Source organism: Acanthopagrus latus, chromosome 17, assembly GCF_904848185.1.
Source record: "Acanthopagrus latus isolate v.2019 chromosome 17, fAcaLat1.1, whole genome shotgun sequence".
Lineage (NCBI taxonomy): Eukaryota > Metazoa > Chordata > Actinopteri > Spariformes > Sparidae > Acanthopagrus > Acanthopagrus latus.
In genome coordinates this window covers 25,344,431-25,369,536 of record NC_051055.1, presented here as the reverse complement: position 1 = coordinate 25,369,536, position 25,106 = coordinate 25,344,431, and the positions used below count along the sequence as shown (strand labels likewise).

Genomic DNA, 25,106 nt, shown 5'->3' with positions numbered 1-25,106 from the left:
AAGAATTCTGATATAATATTAAGTCCATAAAATCTACTTAATAGTAACATCATAAAAAATCAATAACAACTTTCTCCTGATAAACAATGTCTCCCTTTTCACTTGTTCATACACTGACATATGAATTAAAGTAACTACAGGACTCATTTCATACATTTATACAGGTCTCCTACCTTTCTCTGTGGTATTCACACCAAACACTTCAGCTGATGATCCTGCAGCAGCTGCAACACAGTTAATGACAACTGTTTTTACAGTAATAAATAATCTGTGTTTAACCTTTATGTGCACATGTCCTGAGTATAATACTGAGTCCTGAGAATAAAAAGCCTTTAATGTTTCAGTTTCAGGTGTGTGAACTGAAGGGAGGAGGAAGTTGTGATTACAGAGATCACAGAGGGAATCAATGAGAAAACTCTTAAATTAAATTAATTATCTTAGACTAGACTATCTCTCTCCACAGTGGAGTGCAATTATGTCGACAACATTAGCCATGTTTCTAACAGAATTAACAATACAAGACTTGTAATAATGAACTAAATGGACCAAAAACAAAACGATGTGGCCTAATAAAGAAGAGTATTTTTGATAAAAAGATGCTGAGCCCTTTGAAAACACAACATTTACAAAAAAAAGGACCAAACACTCAGATTTATTCAGATCTTTACTTCAAAGTCAAGATCCAAAACATTCAACTCTGAAGTAATCTCTAATTTAACAATAATAATTATTATTTTTTTAATTGCATTGTTTTTGCACAAGTAAATAAAATTAGTTAGATTTGTTACATCAAAAGTTCAGTATATATATTACAAAGTGGAAAAGTCATTCCTTTATACTGAAGACAACGTAGAACTAACTAACTAAGATTTTGTAACAGTGTGTCTTTGACTGTTATTATGAATTAATGTGACAGTCGTCCTCCTATCTTACCTTCGAGTCCTGAGCTGGTCTCTGACAGCCTCTGCACCAGATCAGTCCGGTTCATGTCCATTAAAACCTCTCTGGTCACCTGCACAGACTTTTGACCGTATTTCTCCACCATCACATCCACCAGGGACTCTGCCATGTCTTCCTCCAGCAGTCTGCTCCAGGGAATCTGTGGAAGGCTCCTCTGGAAGAATGTGAACTGCAGAAACCATGTGAAGGTCTTTTGCTCCTCATAACTCAGATCATTGAGTGTTTCCAAAAGCAGCTCTTTAACAGCACCCATCATTGCAGCCTGGAAAATGTACATGATCATAGAGAAAATGTTATTAAGATGTGTTTATATCTACAAGGTCACCTCAGCTACTTATATATTTGGTAATTATCTGTTTGTTATCTCAGAGGATGTTGTTTCCTGTGTCCTGCTACTTTTTAATATCTTTAACCTGAGATCTGTTACTGGTTCTTTTTGCATTTCCAGGCTGTAACTCGTTCACTGTGCTGTATCACTGAAATGAGCCACCTGATCTCAACATTAGATATTGAGGTAACTGCAGAAACAGGTCGAAACTTAATGAAAATATTTAAAAATGTCATATTTTGCATTTTGTTTAATTATTTGAGGAACTTCAGAACTTCATGATATTAACATTACTGAGCTCAGTATCATCTCAGCTTCAGTTCTGTGAGAAAAATCAAATGTAATTCATGTTTGATTAAATAATCATCATTAATGTTGAGTTAATTCTAAACTTGAATCTCACTGAATAAAAACTGCACTCTGCAGGGTCAGATATGATATTACTCACTTTCTTGATCAGTGCAGACTGGAGTTCATCCACAGACAGTTTTTCTGAGGCGAAAGAAAGAATGAAAGGAATTTTTAACGAATATTGTTAATTATACATCGAGCATGACTGTTTTGTAGAAAAGACTTCAATACAAAGGACTCAACATAAAATTTAATTCAAAGCTCCTCCAAAGTTATATCTAACCTTTCACAGATATTTTTATTCCTCTCCTGAAATAATTCTAATAATAATTGGACATAGCCCATCAGCTTGTTGGTAGCGTGGGCTGTCCATGTGCAGAGGCTTCGCTGCACTTCGAGTTTGACCTGAGCAGCATGTCGGCCCTCCTCTCTCTCATCCTGTCATCTCTGAAGCTGTCCTATCAATAAAGCCATAAAAAGCCCACAAAATAATAATAAAAGGTAATAAAATGTGTTTTCTCTATAATATAGAGTATTTTATTCAAAATGAAAAGAGAAGAGGACATGCATTATAAACATGTCTTGTCTTTATTGTCTTACTTTTGGGTCTTGAGCTGCTGTCTGACAACCTCTGCACCAGATCAGTCCTTTTCATCTTCTTTAAACTCTCTTTGGTCATCTCCACAGACTGTTGGCCACAGTACTGCACCATTAAACACACTGTGCCCTGCATGTCAGCTTTATCCAGCAGGTCAAATGGGATGTATTTTGCTTTCCACTGCATCGATTTGGAGGATGAATGTTCCAGTAGGTAAAATGGATGCAGGGTGCTCTTGAACATATCAAGCTCTTCCTCACTCAAATCTTTCAGTGCTTCCAAAAGCAGCTCTATGACAGACTCCAACGTTTCCACCTGATAAATTCAAAGGAAATGTTAATGAGAAAAAAGTACAATTTCTCAGCAAGGATTATTACAGATTGTTCTTTTCATCAATGTCTGTGTTTTAAAATTTGTGGATGTGGTAAGAAAGCAGCTTTTTTGTTCTTTTGACTTCATTTGTTCTTTAGACTTCATTTTACTGCCTGGGTGAAAGTCTTTTACAGTCTTTGTTACAAAAACTGTAATGAGCTTCCTGATTTAACAACAGAGTGGCTTTTATTTATTGATTTATCAATTGCATTTTTCCCTTCTTATATTAAAAAGTTAGAAAAATAAAAAAATACAATATATCCTGTTCGATGTAGACATAACACATATTCTTAACATTGTTTTTTAATATCATTCAGGTTTCAGACCTCATGTGCACATTATGCAGCCTGATCAGCTTCAGTTCTGTGAGAAAACTGTTTGAGACAAAGACTTTTTTTCTCATCATCAACTGTAGTGTTTAAGATGAAAATGATCTTCAGTCTTTATTGACTGGATAAACGCTGCACTGTGTGAAGTCAGGGTGCTGTGACATACTCACTCTCTGTATCAGTGACGGACGATGTTTCTCTGAGGAGAGAAGAAATTACAAACACGTGTTAGTAATTGATTTGACACCAGAATTATTAACTTGTAAAATACAGGCTTTAATTTCAAATATTACCCAATGTTCCACTTGTTCCTGTATCTGTATATAATACAATATAAAAGAGATGAGCTGCATGTGAGTGTGTGACAGTTTGTTGTTTTTTTTTACATATTTCTGACTTATTTTATTTACCTTTGGTTCCTGTGCTGGTGTCTATCAATCTCTGCACCAAATCCGTCCTGTTCATCAACTTTAAAACATGTTTGGTCAACTCCAAATACTGTCGACCGTACGTCTCCACCATCAGCTCCACAAGGTCCTGTGTCTTTGTCACTTCGAGTTGCTTCCTTGAGAAGAGTGGGAAACCTGTCTCCAGTTCAATGAGTGACTTGAAGTTTTCAACCTCCTCAGAACTCAAATCATTCAATGTTTCACAAATCCTCTTCTTAGTGGACATTGTTTCTTCCTGGAAAATGAAAAGGACATAACATCATATCAGTAAATGCAGTACAGGATGTGTTTGTGTGATCTACTACCATGACTGGAAACTTACTGACACTGGCTTTAATTATTTTATCGTCAAGATTACACACTGATATTTGTTCTGTGAAGGCAGATTTTGACATGAGTTACGGAAAGATTACATTTCATAGAACTAACATTCATATAGTTCTGTTAAACCACACAAAACAATAAAGCACATAACAATTTAAAGTCAAATACCAGCACTGCAACAACAAAAAGACAACAGTTCCCTTCAGTACAGGTGTGACCCTGAGTGTGGAGGAGTGAAAGACTCATCGCAGACTTGAGTCCCTTAAAATGGTAAATGTTGGTAAATACTGTGTCCAGCAACCCCAGTACAGTTCAGTTTCAATCCAGGTCAGCCACAAAAAGACAGAGAGCTCAAAACTCTGCTCCAGGTTTTACAGCTGATCCCTTCAAAAACAGCTTCACACACACCAGCAACTATTTAAGAAACACTAAGTGTGAAAAACACACATCCACCAGAGGATTCCTCCTCCTGGCACAGACAGGAATCAAGGCTCAAGTTTTACCATGAGCTGGGTACGATGACACAACTTTACAACACAATCTGATGCAGAGGAAACCTGACGTATCTCTCCTCCACTGACCAAAAACACTGGAGACTTAAAGCCCACATGTCAATCACAAGCAACAAACAATGTGTATCCAAGAACCCTTCAATCAGAGTAAATGATGCTCTATCAGGCAGACTTCTCTTATAGGTTAGTTTGTGGAAAATAAGTTCCATGTGAGTTTTCCTTTAGTATCAACACACAAAAAAGCTGTAGTATGAAATGTTTGAGTTCATTTGCTGACATCACATGTCCTGCAATGTGACTATTACACACACTGTGATGTCGATGCTGAAACAATACACTGTTCAATTTTATAAATTATATAATTTATATTCACTTTAAATATGATCTTCAGTTGAATTCACCATTTGAGCCCCTAAACAGTGATTACATGGGAAACATAACACTATCATTATACTGATTTATACAAATAAGATTTACTCACTTCAGCATCCATTGTCTTGAGGTCTTGTATCAGTAGTGGCTCATTTTCAATCAGGATTTCATAGAAGATATCTTTTCCTTGAACTCCACTGGATTTCAGTGGCCCACTGATGAGCTCCCTCATCTTCTCCTCAGCAGTGGGCAGAGTCTTGATCTTATCATAACTCTCTTGTTGGATGACATTTCGGTGGAGGAGCTCATTCAAAATGGGTTCAATGTCGCTCACTCTCTTGATCAGCTCAGACCGATGTTTATCCACAAAGTGTTCATCTGAAGAAAGAAGGTAAAATATATTCTACAATGACTGATCTATATTCATAAACCGGCTATCATACACACAAGCCTGGACACACACACCAACACAAATGTATCCAGAATGTAAATTGACTCACATACATACTTAACTAATACAAACGTAACAGACAAATTGCGACAGATATCCAAGTGGATATTGGTCTTCTAATAATAGCTCTGGGTGAGAAATAAATCAAACATATCTCCTAAAAAGTCAAATGAACAAACTCAAGTTCAGCCTGGTTTAAATATCAAGCCAAGCAGTAAATTAGTAACAAAGTAAGTTTATTGTCAGATTCAGGATTTCTAAACAATCTGATCAGTGACTGACAGACAGAATACAAAGCATTTAGTGGGATGACTGAATATATATATAATAACTGTGCACCTACCTTCTGCCATTGTATTTACATCAGTCTCTGCCGCTGAGGATCAAGCAGCTGCAAACAATTTGAGGAAAAATTTGACTTTAGAACAATGTATTGCTCTTAAAACTTTGTGCACACCTCTGTCATTTCATATTGTACATATATGTAGTAAACAAAATGTTGTCTTGCTTTAACAATCAGAGCACAAAGAAATAAAGTTACAAGTTATTTATTAAAACACGCACACTCCACACATTGTCAGAATTGCCTGGTACAAATGGTCAAAAAACATTTAAGTTTTTTTCACAAAGGAATGTGACAATCTGAAACAGTTTATAAAGCCACCAGGAAAAAATAGTAAATGGCACATGATGATGCACATCATTGATCCACCACAAAGGTACAAAGCAGTTTGAACACAACCAAAGACTCGAACAAAAAGAGGCCAGTAACATATAAAGGACGCCGACTCAACACAGTCAGGTTGAAATGTTTTTATTTAACAAAAGAAAAGGGGCAAGAGTTCCTGGTCAAACTGAAAAAAAAAGAGAGAAGAGACCCCAGACCAGCCATGACCGTCGCATCTGGGCAATCCTCCCAACTAAAGCTGCCTAATCAAAAACTGCTAACCTACTTAGAGAAAGAAAACAAAAGATATGAAAACAGGACTACCAGGAACTCAAACCCAAATTAAAACAACAAAGGCTCCCTCCTCCTGCAACACACCTGTAATGAGTGAGAGAGAGAGTGAGAGTGAGAGTGAGAGTGAGAGAGAGAGAGAGAGAGAGAGTGAGAGAGAGAGAGAGAGAGAGTGAGAGAGAGACAAGCCTAACAGTGCATCAACGTGTTGGCCAGGACACTGTCCCACCCCTTTCAAAGGGTTCTCCTACAATAGGAATCGGGTAAAGCGGAAACAGGTGAATCAGCTGATTTGGCTTACCAGACAGCTGACACACACGACAGGTCCAACAGTGGCAAAACCGATGCGGGCCTTCAGCTTGCTTCACAACCCCCCACTCATGTTGTGGATCAATACATGGCTGCGCCCACTTACACATCAACATGCCCTCCTTCAAAAAGTAACTGGGAGACCCACCCCCATCATCGTCGCCAGAACCCACACAAAGAGAAATCAGTGGGGGATCACGCTGCTGCTCAACAATAAGCTCTTGATCTGACATGGAAAATTGACTTTGCGACTTCTTCACTGGAGAAGGGGGAGACGGAGGCAGGGGAGAAACTGGGCCTGGGGGGGAAAAGGCAGGCTGAACAGATGAATCACCATCAGCCACAATGCTATCACCATACTCCACTTCCCCATCACCTGACCCAGACAGTGATTGACATTGCTTCTCTGCCACAGCGCGGGTAATATCACAGATGGAAAACAACCCTGGAAACTTTTCCACCAAGTCATCTGGACACCCAGGCCGAGGCACGGGTGTCACTTCAGGATTGAGCAGGACCTTCCCACTCGCCAAATCGTTCCCCAAGATCAAAGACACCCCTCTCACAGGAAACTCATCACTGACCCCGACAACAACAAGCCCCGTAACTAACTCTGAGTCCAGGTACACAGTGTGCAAAGGAACCCCCACAACCTGCATATCAAACCCACAAACTAGTGCAGCTGACTCAGTTGAAGATGTCTCAGACAGAGGCAACACTCCTTTCAAAATGACAGACTGAGAAGCTGCACTGTCCCTCAAAATAACGACAGGAACTTTAGGTCCCCCAGCAGTCAGTGAGACTGAACCCTTCATAATGAAAGGCAAAAACACATCATCAGGTTTATCAGGAAGAAACCGTTCAGGAGGGGAGAGAGAAGAACTGGAACTGCTAGCAAACTGACACAGTGAGCGTTCGGTTTTTAACAGATTGACAGCTTGAAGAGACCCGCTTTTTTTGTTCAAGGCAAAACAGTAGTCAACAGTATGACCACGCTTCTTACAAAAAAAAAACAAACCCTATCACTCTCCTTAACCCCCATACCCTCTCTTCCCCCTGACGTCACGCCCCCATCCCCACTCAACTTCTGTAACACAGGGGACATCGGTGCAGAGAAACTGGGCCCCAGGGGGGACTGCGGCCTCTCATAACTGTCCTTATGCGTCAAAACGTACTCGTCTGCAAGTATGGCAGCCTCAGCAACATTCAGTACTTTACGGTCATTGATGTGTGTCACAATCCGTTCAGGCAGACAGTTTTTAAAGTCTTCCACAAGCACCAAATCACGCAATTTATCAAAATCTGAAACCTGCAGAGAATGACACCAGCGATCAAACAAAACTTCTTTCTCATGGCCAAATTCCACATATGTCTGGTCATCCGACTTTTTAAAACATCGGAACCTCTGACGATATGCCTCGAGCACCAACTCATATGCCCTCAGCACCGCCTTTTTAACATGCTCATAATCCAGACTCAACTCTGATGACAAAGCCGCACAGGCATCCTGAGCTTTCCCTGTGAACACACACTGTAAGAGTAAGGTCCAGACATGTTTGGGCCACTGCAAGGTATTAGCAACACGTTCAAACAAGGTAAAATATTTATCCACATCATTAAAAGACGGAACAAAATGGATGCATTTGCTGATGTCAAAACCACTGGAGGAGGAGTGAAACTGAGATGCTGCACCTCAGCTCTTCCAGTCGAACCTGCCTTTTTGTTTCTTCCTCCATCTTATTACTCAATTCCTTCTCTCTCAAATCCAAACGGCGCATCTCAATCTCCAACTCCTTGAGACGGACCGCTTCACTCACATCTGAACCTGCACCCTGCACATTCGCTTCGCTCAGCAGAAGACCCTTTTTAGCCAACATGGATGAGATTTCATTTTTAATAGATATGTTTCTTCATCTGCTTAGATACAGGAATTTCAAGGAGACTGGCAAGAGAAATTAAATGCTCTTTAGTACAGGAGTTAAACTCCTCTGTTGTTGGATGAGCGACAAATTTCTCAACATTAAATAGCATGGCCGTTAAACACAGGTTTAAGTACAGATCTCTCTCTCTCTCTCTCTCTCTCTCTCTCTCTCTCTCTCTCTCTCCCTCTCTCTCCCTCTCTCTCTCTCTCTCACACACACACACACACACACACACACTATTCACGATAATTACCGTCTTCATAAATAACAATTATAATTTAACCGTCGTGTTATTAAACCACTTTAGCAAACTAGCTAACCGTTAACCGTTGGAAATACGAACGTTAGTGTTAGCTAACTCGAGAATGTCTCTTTAGTTTCAGACTGCCGAGAAGGAAGTAGAGCTCTGGAAGTGAAAGTTATTGAAATCAGGCTAATGTTATGACTTATTACCTTATAGCAGCTTCAGTAGTCGGAGAGTACGTTCGTCCACTTTTGTTAAACTGAAGAAAACCGAAGAAGAAAATCTTCGAACCAGACTGGAAACGATACGGAAGCCCTAAAGGGCCATTGATTCACACATCTTATTTCTCCAGTTTTCCCGTGAAAACGATCTTCTTCTTCTTCCGTCTGTATGCCGGACACGTCTTCTACTTTTCACTACTTCTGGCGTGACGACCATTAGTTGCAGTTGTCTGTTCTGTTGCGTTTGTATGTTTCTGTCTGCTTGCAGAGGTGCACTGGACGTCTGGGCGGAGCTTACGGTCCCAGGAGGGATCTCACACACACACACTCACCTGCAGCAGGTTGATAATCAGCGCCGGCGTTACAGCCCGGACCCATCCTGCCTGCTGCTCGATGATTTCGTTAACCACACGCGGTATTTGGCTCAGTCGTTGGCGTTTTCTAAACCTATTTTAGTGTAATTTTATCATCCTGTGCTGCAGCTAACCTTGACTTGTTTTGCCTTCAGTGACCTCCTGTGCAGAGACCGAACAAACGACTCCGCTCCAGCGTGCCAGCGCCTCAGCAGCCCTCCACCTGCCCTGCGCTGCTCCGAGCGCCATGCAGCTTTCCAGCGCCTCTGTGTGTTACCTCTCCATCTTCTTCCACCTCACAGACTGAGCCCATACAGTCTGCAAATCCAGCTCGCACCTACTATTGTCACGATATACTATTTTTAAGAAACCCCACTCAGTCAAAATTTAAAATAGCAATCACAAGATTTTATTTATAAATTTCAAAATAGAGAGCATTCTGAATGACCAATGAAAAGCATTCTTACTGAGCAGAATTAAAAGATACAAAACCGCATAAAAAGAATATTTTCAACAAAATGAAAGTTTAAACCAACTTTAAAATTTACAGATAAACATTCATAATCAAGCATGTTTTACAAATTTACAAAAATAAAACACACTCAATTTGATAAACATTTCATGTCTTGTTTTCTTCACTCTTTTATTACATGATCATCTGATTTTTCTGCAGCTGGTTTCTAATCTTTGTGAAATCTCATCTCATGTCATCAAAATAAAACAATTAAACAGGCCTCACTGATCAGGGAAGACACTGCACACTATATGCATGTATCTAAATGGTTCAATGTGCAGAATTGTGGATGATCTCTTGGCAATAACTGAATATATTTGAATTATGATTTCATCAGTGTATTATCACCTAAAACTAAGAATGGTGTTTTTGTTACTTGAGAATGAGCCTTTTACATCACCAGAGGGAGTGAGTCCTCTTCAACACCATGTTACAGCAGGTCTTGTCCAGAACAGACACAAAAATAGATAAAGAAAGAATAAAAGAAAGCGGTCATTGTAGGTTTGGAAGAGGAGACATTAGAGAAGAACACATTTTTTCAGGCATTACCAGCTTTCAGAGAACCACATAAGAGCTTATAGTGACGTAGACAGAGCGCTGATTTTCTAAATGTTTTGTGGGACGACAAGAACAATTTATATACATAAAAGCAACAAATGATAAACGAATAGAAAAAACAAACACCATGCATGAAAAACTAGTGCATAGACATAATTATATATGCGCAGAATCAAAATAAGAAATAAAAAAATACGTCTTTGAAAACCGAGACTTTGTGTTTGTAAAGTTGCCCAGACTGAAGTCAGATATAGAAATCAAAATATATTTATTATTATTATCATTTTCTTATTTTTATTTATCGCTGTATTGGTAATGCCTCTGCCATTTTTAATGGTAAACCGATAGTTTTATCATAGTTATTATCTTTGTTATTAGTTTTTTTTTGTTTTGTTTTGGGTTTTTTTTCTTCATTGTTACTGTTTTTTAAATTTTATTTTATTGATAATATATATATATATATATATATATATATATATATATATATATATATATATATATATATATATATATATATATATATATATATATTTTTATCATTGATTGGCTCAGAGTTTAGGGGTGGGTATTTGGGAGGTGGGTAATTAGTGTTTCTTTTTTAATGTAATGGAATACATACGTTGAAAGAAATGTGCCTTGTTTAAAATCAATAAATATAAGGATACAAAAAAAAAAGAAATCAAAATATCACACTTTCTGTTCTATATGTGCAGACTTACAAAGTTACAACCTGAATTTACATTGTAATTAATGCTTGATGATCGTCGTCGTCACTTTGAATCTTTGACTGGCTGTTTGGTTTGATCACTGACACATTAGTGGTTATTAACCTTTTCGAGTCGCGACCAAGTCGAGTTTAAGATGAATTACACAAAAGAGGAAATACAAAACAGGATATTTCCATAAATTCTGTTCTGTCAATCTGCAGAAATATTTATGACTCCTTCCTGTTGAGATCAGCGACTAGATATGACTCCTCCTTTTTAAGGATTCTGAAGAAGACGTCTTTGGCTGCCTGACCTCCAGCTTTTAGGGGGCCGCTGAAGAGTTTCCTCATCCTCTCCTGAGTGGTCGTGATAGTCCTGATTGTATCATAGTCTTCTTGTTGGATTACACCTTCCCTGAGGAGATTATCCAGTATTGGTCCTGTATTGGACACTCTTGCGATCAGATCACACTGGTGTTTATCCACAAAGTGCTCCACTGAGGACGGAGAGGAGGAGAAACACTTTCATTAGGTTAATGTCAAGAATCACTTTCTTTAAAAAGAGAAATACAATTAATATCACAAATGTATGTTGGTAGTTAGTCACTGTTGGAATTGGAGAGTAGAAAAGTCAACATTAGTTGGTGTAGTTTGGTTTAACATCAAATGCAAAATACTTTCTTGTGAGAAACTTGACAATTTCACTGATTAGAAATATTCAAGAAGGCAACTTCACAGGAAGTTTAAAGGAAAAACTTAACCAATAATTATATACAATTGATTATTTAGCAAATGAATTGGCAAAGTGAAGGTTACTGTGAGCAAACTAAGCATACACATCAATGGCAGAATCGACTTCCTTATTTCGGGCGGATACATTTTGTTGTAGTGCCACATGTAAGCGTAATTTCTTGAAAACACACACTGATAAGCCAAAACAATAAAACCACTGACAGCTGAAGTGGATATGATTGATAATCTTGTTACAATCAAATGTGCTGCTGGGAAATGTTGGGACTGGTATTTGTGGATGCCTCTTTGACAAGCACCACCCACCCAGATATGGTTGCAGACCAAGTTACCCCCTCATGGCAATGACGACCAGTGTTATTAACTTCATCTGTCAGCGGATTAAATGTTGGGGCTCGTGATCGGTGTAGGTTACTGGCTTTATTTAACAAACCGCCCTTGTGATTCGTTTTTGATTCCCTCTTTTTTGAAAAAGGGAGATCCAGGTGTTTGTAAATTGTCTCTGAAACTGAATGTAAAGCAGTCTTGTCACTCTGAAAGTGGAGTTTTTCTAACTATAATTAATTTCAAATGTCTTACCTTGTATAAGAGCAGAACTTTGGTATTCATCTGAAGAATAAAAGCAAGAAAAATGCAGATGTAAAGACAATATGGATATGTAGCTGATCCACTTCTGCTTATCATACATATTCAATAAAATGAAACTCTTACATTGAAATCATTCATAGATTCTTGTGATAGTATTTGACGCTGACCTTTTCGAAGTGCACAGGTCCATACTGGCTGGTGCTCATTTTCTTTTGTGAGCTTGAGCGTGAACTTTCTGTCTGGATTCTCAACATACACTTCAAAGAAATTTGGGTCTCTGCTTTCATATCTGAGCTTTAATTTCTGTGGGGAAAAATTATATACATGATACATTTTCATGCTTTAAAATTAGACAATTGTTGGTGCAGTTAGAAATAGTGTAGTGAGTAAAGTTGGATAATTTTGCCTTGTTGTTTTAACTGATTGTCATCTTGTAGCAGTGGTCCTCAATAGGTGTCCATGAAATGTTATTTTAGTGCGTATTTTTGTATTTTTTCATTATTGCATGTGGTATAACCAACCTCAGTACATGGACCCGTGAGTCATTGAAAAAAATCTTTGTGGCCCTTTAAGATTTGTATTTGAGTACCCCTGTCTTGTAGTATCAAACCCATTTCTGAAACAAAGTTCATCCAAAGATTTAAAAGCAGTTCAAACCAAACCTCAGGATAGATTTCTGCACCATCCAAATCTGCTGTGAGGATGAAGCGATCACGCATTTTCAGAGACTTCTCTGGATGTGGCTTTTGGATCGCTCTGTATCCAGATGAAAACTGTCTCCTGTTCAGTTCCTGTACAAGAAAAAATACAAAGAACAAGGTTACAGATATCAAGTTATCATTGTCTGTCTGTATTTTATACAGTTTAAACAGATGTCATTCAGTGTCTTCTTATAATTCCTGTTGTTGACAGTAAGATGTACAATAACCTGTTGTAGTCCAGGATCACACGGGATCAGATAAACATGGAGCGTCAGGAATGCCGTGTTGGTCTTATAAATCAGCACTTTACAGTTTATTCTCACTGGAACACCGACTTTCATCAGGACCGCTCTTGGAGAAAAAACTGGTTCTGATAACTTGACATGCGACGATGTGACCTCAGCCACTTTTTCCACAACGTCTCCACAGTCATCGATGTGTAGGACTGCAAACTTGTCTCTAATTTCAGGGTTGTCATCTGCACAAAATACAAGCACATATGATCAGTGAAGAGGAAAAGATTAAGTTAGATTTTTTCACATGCTGTCAGAACTTTTAAGTTTATAAATATATTATTTTCTTCATGTTCACTAACCTATGCAGATCCAGTGTGGCAGGAACACTTCATCCAGCTTCCCAGCATTGACTGTAATGTCAATAAGGGGACCTGCAAGCATGTATTTCATGCTCTTCATCCTCTCCATAGGTTCCTCCCAAGAGCAAAACTGGTACTTAAAACTGACCTTCTCCTTACAGACCCAGCGCAAACAAGAGACACTGCATTCAAAGTTTCCTGCCTCAGACTGAAGGCTGAGTCGTGGGACAGAAAACAAGGAAGGTTGTGTGTGTTTACAAAAAAGTGTTAAGGGGACAATGGAACAAATGTACATAAATGTGCCATATGTTTGCGATGATATAACCAGTAACAGCACACAGAAAGATTTTAGTTTTCTTTGTGTAATAAATTCCAAGAACCAATCTTAATATTTCCTCCAGTTCCAGTTTACTGTGACACAGTATTTATGATGTTATTTTTACCTGTAAGTTGGAGCCTCATCTGCATCTGTACAGTTCACTTCAGGTTCAAGTTTAGTCCAGTCACTGGAGTCCTGCTGCAGAACAAGATCAATTTAGAAAATAAGTGGAAAGGACTTGTTTTTCAGCATCATATAAATGAACAAATAAACTTAACAATTTAATGAGTAGAAGGTATTACCATAGCACTCCCAATGTCCTCATGCTCAAGGCCTCTGGAAGGACCTTGTGAAGACAAATAGGATTTTCTTTAACAACATTATGTTGATATATAAACTTATATGGTAACGTTTCATATTTTTTACTGTTAAAACATGATATTCTACATATATCTGCTAGCCAGGCATCCCCAAACCAGTTCAAAAATCTGATTAGTCTGGAATCTCTTTGCAGATTTTCCACTTCAATGGGTGTTATCAATTGTCGAAGACAAAATGCCTCTGGATGCAATGGGATGAACCTATGACCAATCAGAGCAACGAAACTTTGAAACTACTTTGATAACCAAATTATCGTTCTGAAGAACATTTTAAGAAAGAAAGAGTCCAAATTCTCTGATTCCAGCTCCTTAAATGAGAAAATATTTCATGTTTCTTCACTCCTCTATGACAGTAAACCCACAGAGTGTTTATCTGAGGAGAAAATAAATTAAAATTGACTCAGAGGGTTATAATCTAATACACAAAAAGAGTAAAATCAACTTTAAAAAGAAACAAAAAATTTAAATGTCACTGCATCTTCACAATCCAAAGCAATCCAATACAAAACCCCTGAAACAAATACTAACCTCGTTGAACTTACAACATTCAGACAGTGTGAGTTGTTGATTTGATCATTTCATCATGATTTTTTGATCCATGCCCATCCCTTACATTGTTTTATTATGAATTATAAAATCTATCTATTAGACCTTCATGAGACACTTTTTGTCTTCTCAGTCTTACCTTTGAGTCCTGAGCTGGGCTTTGACAACTTCTGAACCAGAACAGTCTTCTTCATGACCATTAAAACCTCCCTGGTTAACTCCACAGACTGTTGGCCGTAGGTGTGAACCATCTGATTCACTATATCTGCTCTGTAATTAAACATCCATGAGATATCTGGAAGGTTCTTCTGGGAGACAGTCGACTGCAGAATATTCTTGAATTTCTTGAGCTGCTTCTTACTCAAATCATTCAGGGTCTCCAATAGCAGCTGTTGAACAGCTGCTTCTGTTGCTACCTGAAATAATCAATACAGATACATTTAATTAATCCACTTGGGACAATTGAAGCCCCCAGCTTCTCACAAACACTGAAATAAGTCACAGTGGCTCAAAGAAAAAAAAAAGTTTTCAGTATTCCATGTCATATTTCTTTAATGCTTTCAACATTGGCTTAAGTAAAATAAATAGATTCTGTTTGATAAACCTCTGATTCTCAATGAAAATCATTTAAAATTCAGGAAAAATGTTAATGCAGACATTTCCTCATCTCATCTTCAGTGTCAAAGATATACACTACAGACACTGCCTGGCCAAAATAATGGTCACACACTAATAATTGATCGGACCGCCTGTAGCTTTGATAACAGTACACACTCACCATAGCATCGTTTTGATGAGCTTATGCAATTTCACATAATTTATTTTCATCCAGAGTTGAATTAATTTTTTGGCACAATCTTGTATTGATGATGGGAGAGTCGGGCTGCCGCGTAAAGTCTTCTTAAGTACACACCAAAGAGGCTAAATGAGGATAAGGTCTGGACTCTGTGGCCAATCCATGTGATAAAATGATGTGTCATGCTCCCAGAGCCTGATGAATTGAGGGATTGTCATCTTGAAATATGCCATCAGGGAAGGAGAAAATCCATTGATGGAAAAACCTGGTCATTCGTATATTGAGGTAGTCAGCTGATCTTATTTTTGCAGGCTAATAATTTGACCCTTCTGAAAGAGAGTAATATCATTTCCATTACCAAGGGATATATCTTCTGATATTACCTATTTGCTTAGTCAAATCCAGGTGGTGACTGTTTTTTTTTTTTTTTTTGCCAGGCAAGGTATTATTATTACATTAGATTACTGCTAAAGAGCTTGACCTGAATGCAGCTTCACCTCTGTGATAAATAAACATATAAATAAGTGTTGTGAAGGAACGCTGTGTTGTATGAAGTCAGATGTGACATTACTCACTTTGTGGATCAGTGCAGAGTGGTGTTCATCTGCAGCGTGTTTCTCTGAGGAGAGAAGAGGTAGAAAGTCACTCATAACTCATGACTGGTCTAACAGCTTTAAATAAAAATGATCAGGCAATATTGTTTCATGAAAAAAACAACACAAACATCACAGTTAACCCTCCTCAACAGTGACATATAAATGGTCATTTCTACCTACTCTCTTAGTCGTAATATATTCTGTACACCAGCTGATGTGTCTTCTCTACATTATGAACCTTATAATTTATAATGTAAACAGAACACAAAGCTTAAAAACTCAAGACATGTTATATACCAGTTATATGATTTTAACATGTTTTTATCTTTATTGTCTTACTTTTGGATTCTGAGCCTCTGTCTGACAACCTCTGCACCAGATCAGTTCTCTTCATCGTCATTAAAATATACTTTGTCTTCTCCACAGACTGTTCACCGTAGTTCAGCACCATTATAAACACAGTGTCCAGCACGTGTGTTGTCCGTCTTTGCAGCATTATTGTGCTGCTTAAGAAGTATATGATGTGAATTTGTACAAACAGGGTACGTTTGAACTCCTCGAGCTCTGCGTCGCTCAGAATTTTCAGTGTTTCCAAAAGCAGCTCTATAACAGACTCCATCGATTCCACCTGTTAAATACAGAGAAAAAAAGTTCATAAGATTAAAGTGTGATTTCTCAGCAAGGATGATGACAAACGTTTCTGGTCACATCTCACCAATGTCTGTGTTTAAGAAATGTGGATATGCTAAGAGTACATCAGCAAAAGGTCATAACATTTATTTCAACTAATCATCATAATATTCAAGATGAGGATGATTTTGAATCTACTTCTATAAAGTGAGAACTGTACTGTATAAGTAACAGTGCAAATAACTATTTCATTAATTATCTAAATGTTGATCAGCTAACAGATTAATTATCTTAGCATGAGTTTAAAGTCTGAAAGATGTGACATCACTCACTTTCTGGATCAGTGCAGGCCAATCTTCTTCCACAGAGTGTTTCTCTGAGTAGAGAGGAAACATAAAAAACACTCATGAATGATGAATTTAACAACATAATCAGACTGTGAGACTATAATGATTCTAATATTAAGGATGTATTGTAAAATGTCCAGTAAATCTACTTAATAGTAACATAATAAAAAAACAATATCAAGTTTCTCCTGATAAACAATATTTCCTTTTTTTATTAAAACTGTGCTTAACTGTTCATACACTGACATTTGAATTAAAATAACTACAGGACTCATTTCATACATTTATACAGGTCTCCTACCTTTCTCTGTGGTATTCACACCAAACACTTCAGCTGATGATCCTGCACCAGCTGCAACACAGTTAATGACAACTGTTTTTACATTAATAAATACTCTGTGTGTAACCTTTATGTGCACATGTCCTGAGTATAATACTGAGTCCTGAGAATAAAAAGCCTTTAATGTTTCAGTTTCAGGTGAGTGAACTGAAGGCAGGAGGGAGTCATGGTTAAAGAGCTCACAGAGTGAATCAATGAGAAAACATCGTAATTAATTAACTTACACAGACAATATCTGTCCTAAGTGTATTCTAGAGTACGTCAAAGCAAAAACATACAAAAAGACGATTTAACAGATTCATTTGAAAATATGCCGACAACATTAGCCATATTCCTATCAGGCCATTAATAATACTAGACTGGTAATAATGAACTCAATGGACCAAGAAAAAAACAAGAAGATGTGGCACAATAAAGAAGAGTATGTTCAATTAAAAGATGTTGAGCCCCTTGAAAACACAACATGTATCAAAAGGTTCAGTGATTCAGATCTTTTGTTTTTTTCAGTGTATTTTTTGGCCTGTTGGCTTTATTGACAGGACAGTTGAAGAAATGACAGGAAACAGGTTGAGAGAGAGGGGAATGACAGGCAGCAAAGCCTCTGTACATGGGACGCCCACTGAGCTACACGGTGCCCCGCTCGTTCAAATCTTTACTACTTACAGTCAAGATCCAAAACATTCAACTCTGAAGTAATCTCTGTCTAACTTCATGTTTATTATCATTATCATTTTCAGTTTCTGTTGTGACTGTGTTTGACAGGTGATGACTCAGCTCTCTGGTATTGTTGCTGTCATGGCAGGTCTATATGCTGATGCATTGATTTATATTATAAACTTCATCTGATATTTTGCACCAGAGATCAATAGATTTTGTAACAATATGTCTTTGTCTGTTATCATTAATTAATGTGACAGTCGTCCTCCTATCTTACCTTTGAGTTCTGAGCTGGTCTCTGACAGCCTCTGCACCAGATCAGTCCGGTTCATGTCCATTAGAACCTCTCTGGTCACCTCCACAGACTTTTGACCGTATTTCTCCACCATCACATCCACAAGGGACTCTGCCATGTAACTCATCTGCAGTCTGCTCCAGGGAATCTGTGGAAGGCTCCTCTGGAAGCATGTGAACTGCAGAAACCATGCAAAGTTCTTTTGCTCCTCATAACTCAGATCATTGAGTGTTTCCAAAAGCAGCTCTTTAACAGCCCTCATCGTGGCAGCCTGGAAAATGTACATGTTCATAGAGAAAATGTTATTTCTTTTAAGATGTGTTTTTCTACAAGATCACCTAAGCTGCTGATATATTTGATAACTATCTGTTTATTATCTCAGAAGATGATTCCTATGTCCTGCTACCTTTTAATATCTTTAACCCGAGAACTGTAACTGGTTCTTTTTGCATTTCCAGGCTGTAACTTGTTCATTGTGCTGTCAGAAAACTAAAATGAGCCACCTGATCTCAACATTTGATGTTGATGTGACTGTAGAAACAGGATAAAACTTGATGAAGCTATTGAAGAATGTCATGTTTTGCAATTTGTCAAATTCTTTAAAGAACTTCAAAAATTCATGATATAAACATTACTGACCTCAGTATCATGTAATCATCATCAATGTAATTCATGTTTGATTTAATAATCGTCTTTAATGTTGAGTTCAACCTAAATCTCACTTGGAAAAACTGTACTCTGCAGGGTCAGATATGATATTACTCACTTTGTTGATCAGTACAGACTGGAGTTCATCCACAGAGAGTTTTTCTGAGGGGAAAGAAAGAATAAAAGGAGCTAAAAAATAAATACTGTTGTTAACTACACATCAGGCATGACTGCTTTGTAAAAAAGATTTCAATACAAAGCACTCAACATAAAATTAAACACAAAGATCATCAAAAGTTACATCTAACTTTTCAAAGGTATTTTTCTCCCTCTCCTGAAATAGTTTTAAAATCATATTTTTAAAATATATTTATGTTTATTTTCTCTACAATATAAATTATTCTATTCAGAATGTCAAGATAAGGTGACATAAATCATAAACATGTCTTGTTTTTATTGTCTTACTTTTGGGTCTTGAGCTGCTGTCTGACAACCTCTGCACCAGATCAGTCCTTCTCATCTCCTTTAAAATCTCTTTGGCCCTCTCAACAGACTGTTGGCCACAGTACTGAACCATTAAACACATTGTGCCCTGCATGTCTGCTATATTTAGCAGGTCAAATGGGATGCATTTTGTTTCCTGCTGCACCGATTCAACAGATGAGGCTGCATGTGCGTAAATTGGATGCAGGTTCCACTTGAACATCTTGAGCTCTGCTTCACTCAAATCTTTCAGTGTTTCCAAAAGCAGCTCTATGACAGACTCCATTGTTTCCACCTGATAAATTCAAAGGAAATATTCATGAATTAAAGTACAGTTTCTCAGCAAGGATGATTATAGATTTTTTCTCATCTCATCAATGTCTGTGTTTTAGAAATGTGGATGTGGTAAGAGAGCATCAGCGATATAAAAAAAAGTAATGATACAGTGGATAAATAGTCCAATTGATCACATATACCTGTTTTTTTTTAATTATGTGCATACAATTCTTTCTTCCTTGTAATATCAAATTGATTTTCTTTAATCCTCTTTTACAGTATTTCATTTCTGTTTGCAGGTTCATGACTTTTTATTTTACCTGTTTGAGACCTTCCTCATTTGAACATAAGAAAATCAAAAAACTAAAACCTTTGGCTGAAATAAATAATTTGTAGGGCTGCAACGACACACGTATCAAAACTGAAATCGCGACACTCAGATCCACAAACCTGTTTCTCGGTGTGAGAAAGCAGAATTGCGACACAACTTCCAGTCAAGATCCAGCCCTATGAGCTATATGTAACACTACATGAACACCACAGCGGTGCTTTGCCAATTCTCTGCTGCTGGTCGTTCGCACAGAGCGAAGCACCGCTGGAGTAAAGACAAACTGTTGTGTAATTCAAACATGCTGCAGCTCCTAAAGAGACGTGATGATACACGTCATGATGATGACGTCTGTGTGTTTACCAGACGTCCCCCTGTCAATCTAAACCCGCAGCTATGTTATAATCATGTGGATGCTGTTATAATGTGTTGTGATTGAGATCCTGAGCCATCAAAGTTACGTTTTTCGCTCTAAATTGTATATTTATATAACCGCCATCAGGAAACAGGCTGCTGTCTGACTCTGTCACTCACGAGGTTGGGTTTTTTTTCTGGGGGAAAGTTCACTGAAGTCTCGGTCCGGAGGGCTGACCGCTGCAATGATTTATTTTCATCATCAACACTCGGTGAGTTAAAGTTTTGGGCCGGTGACAGACACTGTTTTTCAGGTAGAAATGTGACGAGGAGTCTGGAGGACAGACAGGAGGATGGACACTTCCCTACGTACAGCTGCAGTATTTTTTCGAGGTTCATATTGAACCGTGGGTCAAAAATCTTGATACAAACCAAATCGTGAGTTTGGTGTATCGTTACAGCCCTAATCATTTGTTTTTGCTCATCATCATAATATTCAAGATGAGGATGATTTTGAATCTACTTCTATAAAGTGAGAATTGTACTGTTTAAAGTAACTGTGCAAATAACTATTTCATTAATTATCTAAATGTTGATCCGCTAACAGATTAATTATCTTAGCGTGAGTTTAAAGTCTGACAGATGTGACATCTCTCACTTTCTCGATCAGTACAGGCCGATCTTCTTCCACAGAGTGTTTCTCTGAGGAGAGAGGAGACATAATAAAGACTCACAAATGATGAATTTAACAACATAATCAGACAGATTGTGAGCATATCGTGATTCTAATATTAAGGATTTATTGTAAAATGTCCAGAAAGTCTACTTAATAGTAACATCATAAAAAGTCAATATCAAATTTGTCCTGATAAACATTTTATTATTTTCTGTATTTAACTGTGTTAAATGTTCAAACACTGACATTTGAAATAAAATAACTACAGGACTTATTTCATTCATTTATACAGGTCTCCTACCTTTCTCTGTGGTATTCATACCAAACACTTCAGTTGATGATCCTGCAGCAGCTGCAACACAGTTAATGACAACTGTTTTCACATCAATAAATACTGTGTGTGTGACCTTTATGTGTACTAGTCCTGAGTATAATACTGAGTCCTGAGAATAAAAAGCCTTTAATGTTTCAGTTTCAGGTGTGTGAACTGAAGGCAGGAGGTTAAAGAGCTCACAGGGTGAATCAATGAGAAAACACCGCAATCAATTAAATTAGACAGACTAACTCTCGCCACAGTTGAGTGCAGTGTACGTCAAAGAAAAGACATACAAAATGACAATTGAAAAGATTCATGTGAAATTAGTAGCCATATTCCTATCAGGCCATTAACAATACAAGACTGGTCAAAATGAACTCAATGGACCAAAAGAAGTGGCTGAATAAAGAAAAGTAAAGATGTTGAGCCCTTTGAAGACAAAGTAAAAAAAAAGGGAACAAAGATACAGTGTAATTCAGATCTTTACTTTAAATAAAGATCCAAAACAACAAACAAAACAACAACAACTCTGAAGTAATATCTGTCTAATTTCATACTAATTTGTATTTATTTTTGCACCAGTAAATTGAATTAGTTAGATTTCCCACTTCAAAATTAAGTATACATTTTGCAGAGTGGAAAACTCATTCCTTTATTTTACAGATAACATAGAACTAATGTTAAAGTTTCTATGATTTAGTTTTTGTTGCGACTGTGTTTGACAGCTCTGAACTCTCTGGTATTGTTGCTGTCATGGCAGATCTATATGGGGATGATGCATTGATTTATATCATAAACTTCATCTGACATTTTGCACCAGAAATCAAAAGACTTTCTGTGTGTCTTCATCTGTTATTATGAATTATTGTGACACTTGTCCTCCTATCTTACCTTCGAGTCCTGAGTTGGTCTCTGACAGCCTCTGCACCAGATCAGTCCGATTCATGCCAATTAAAACCTCCCTGATCACCTGCACAGACTTTTGACCGTATATCTCCACCATCACATCCACCAGGGACTCTGTCATATCTTCCTTCTGCAGTCTGCTCCAGGGAATCTGTGGAAGGCTCCTCTGGAATAACGTGAACTGCAGAAACCACTTTAAGTTCTTCTGCTCTTCATAACTCAGATCATTGAGTGTTTCCAAAAGCAGCTCTTTAACAGCACCCATCATCGCAGCCTGGAAGGTGTACATGTTCATAGAGAAAACATTACTTCTTTTATTCTAAGATGTGTTTTTCTGTAAGATCACCTGAGCAACTGATATATTTGGTAATTATTTGTTTGTTGTGGCAGAGGATGACTCTATATACTGCTACTTTCTAATATCTTTAACCTGACAACAGTAACTGGTTCTTTTTGTATTTCCAGGCTGTAACCTGTTCACTGTGCTGTCATAAATCTAAAATGAGCCACCTGATCTCTACATGAGGTGTGGAAGTAACTGCAGAAACAGGTCGAATCTTAATGAAGATATTTAAAAATGTCATGTTTTGCATTTTGTTTAATTCTTTGAGGAACTTCAAGACTTCATGATATTAACATTACTGAGCTCAGTATCATCTCAGCTTCAGTTCTGTGAGAAAAATCTAATGTAATTCATGTTTGGTATAATAATCATCATTAATGCTGAGTTAATTTTAAACCTGAATCTCACTGAATAAAAGCTGTACTCTGCAGGGTCAGACATGACATCACTCACTTTTTTGATCTGTGCAGACCGGAATTTTTCTGAGGAGAAAGAAAAAATAAAATTAGTTAAAAAGAAATATTGTTGTTAATTAAAAATCAGGCATGATTGCTTAGTAAAAAAAAGGTTTCAATAAAAAGTGCTCAACATAAAACTAAACTCATAGCTCATCTAACTTTTCATAGATATTTTTCTTCCTCTCCAAGAATAATTTTCATAATGATTAGTCAAAATATATATTTTTTTATTTTCTGTACAATATAGATTATTTTATTCAAAATGTCAAGAGAAAAGGACATGTGCTATCAACATGTCTTGTCTTTACTGTCTTACTTTTGGGTCTTGAGCTGCTGTCTGACAACCTCTGCACCAGATTAGTCCTTTTCATCTTCTTTAAACTCTCTTTGGTCACCTCCACAGACTGTTGACCATAGTACTGCACCATTAAACACACTGTGCCCTGCATGTCTGCTATATCCAGCAATGGGATGTATTTTGCTTTCTGCTGCATGGATCTGACGGATGAATGTCCCTCATGGTAAATTGGATGTAGGGTGCTCTTGAATGTCTTGAGCTCTGCTTTAGTAAAATCTTTCAGTGCTTTCAAAAGCAGCTCTATGACAGACTCCATCGTTTCCACCTGAAAAATTCAAAGGAAATGTTTATGAGATAAAAATATAGTTTCTCAGCAAGGATGATTACAGATTTTTCTTTTCTAATCTCATCAACGTCTGTGTTTTAGAAATGTGGATGCGGTAAGAGAGCATCAGCCATATAAAAACAGTAATGACACAGTGGATAAATTGTCCAGTTGATCACATATACCTGTTTTTGGTTCTTTTTGCTAACTTTATTTTACTGCCTGGCTGAAACTCTTTTACAGTGTGTGTTTTAAAAACTGTATGAGCATCCTAATTTAACAACAGAATGGCTTTTATTACATCAATCGCATCTTTTCTTTTAATATAAAAAAGGTTTTTTTTAGAAAAACAAAAAATAGATTATATTCCCTGAGATGTGAATATAACATATTCATACATTAACTTTTAATAACATTCAGGTTTCAGACCTCATGCGCACATTATGCAGCCTGATCAGCTTCAGTTCTGTGAGAAAACTGAATTTTGTTCTCATATATCAACTGTAATGTTCAAGATGAAAATGATTTTTGATCTTCATCCACTGGATAAAAGCTGCACTGTGTGAAGTCAGAGTGATGTGACATACTCACTCTCTGTATCAGTGAAGGCCGATGTTTCTCTGAGGGGAGAAGAAGTTAAAAACCACAAATTTGTAACTGATTTAACACCAGAATTATGAACATATAAAATACAAGCTTTTTATATATGTTACCCCATTTTCCAATTGTTCTTGTATCTGTATATACAATATAAATATAAAACTGAGCTGCATGTGAGTGTGTGTGTGTATATATACACACACACACACACACACACACACACGTATATATATATATATATATATATATATATATATATATATATATATATATATATATATATATATATATATATATATATATATATATATATATATAATATAAATATATATATATATATATATATATATATATATATATATATATGTATATATATGTATATATATATGTGTGTGTGTGTGTGTGTGTGTGTGTGTGTGTGTGTATATATATGTATAATATTTTGGCCTTTTTTGCTTTACATTTGGTTCCTGTGCTGGAGTCTATAATATAATATAAATAATATAATATAATATATTGCACCAGATCAGTCCTTTTCATCAACTTGTTGAATCAACACACACTATATTGCCAAAAGTACCTCACCTGCCTTGACTCCCATATATGCAATTAATGTTAATATGACATCGGTCCACCCTTTGCAGCTATAACAGCTTCAACTCTTCTGGGAAAGCTTTCCACAAGGTTTAGGGGTGTTTATGGGAATTTTTGGCCATTCTTCCAG

The 25,106-nt window shown here is 37.1% G+C and overlaps 1 protein-coding gene across 18 annotated transcripts in view; it reads right to left on the bottom strand.

The window, feature by feature from the left end:
• LOC119005785 overlaps nucleotides 1-25,106 on the bottom strand; it is a 66,121-nt gene that overhangs the window by 29,632 nt on the left and 11,383 nt on the right. For 8 of the 18 annotated variants that reach the window (XM_037073730.1, XM_037073732.1, XM_037073731.1 and 5 more), the window contains 13 exons: nucleotides 24,374-24,402; nucleotides 23,476-23,782; nucleotides 23,155-23,183; nucleotides 22,344-22,632; nucleotides 21,438-21,488; nucleotides 21,119-21,162; nucleotides 19,485-19,797; nucleotides 19,138-19,208; nucleotides 18,354-18,642; nucleotides 17,381-17,452; nucleotides 17,065-17,108; nucleotides 2,240-2,552; nucleotides 1,737-1,780 (listed from right to left, as the gene is read on the bottom strand). In XM_037073730.1, coding sequence (XP_036929625.1) covers nucleotides 1,737-1,780; nucleotides 2,240-2,552; nucleotides 17,065-17,108; nucleotides 17,381-17,452; nucleotides 18,354-18,642; nucleotides 19,138-19,208; nucleotides 19,485-19,797; nucleotides 21,119-21,162; nucleotides 21,438-21,488; nucleotides 22,344-22,632; nucleotides 23,155-23,183; nucleotides 23,476-23,782; nucleotides 24,374-24,402 — 1,895 coding nt within the window. Of the gene's footprint in view, nucleotides 1-173; nucleotides 225-933; nucleotides 1,223-1,736; nucleotides 1,781-2,239; nucleotides 2,553-10,643; nucleotides 11,329-12,160; nucleotides 12,191-12,336; nucleotides 12,473-12,831; nucleotides 12,961-13,097; nucleotides 13,349-13,465; nucleotides 13,681-13,908; nucleotides 13,983-14,086; nucleotides 14,131-14,849; nucleotides 15,127-16,081; nucleotides 16,126-16,441; nucleotides 16,731-17,064; nucleotides 17,109-17,380; nucleotides 17,453-18,353; nucleotides 18,643-19,137; nucleotides 19,209-19,484; nucleotides 19,798-21,118; nucleotides 21,163-21,437; nucleotides 21,489-22,343; nucleotides 22,633-23,154; nucleotides 23,184-23,475; nucleotides 23,783-24,373; nucleotides 24,403-25,106 lie in introns of those variants that run through there. The other 10 variants (XM_037073739.1, XM_037073738.1, XM_037073740.1 and 7 more) reach the window with 10 other exon arrangements.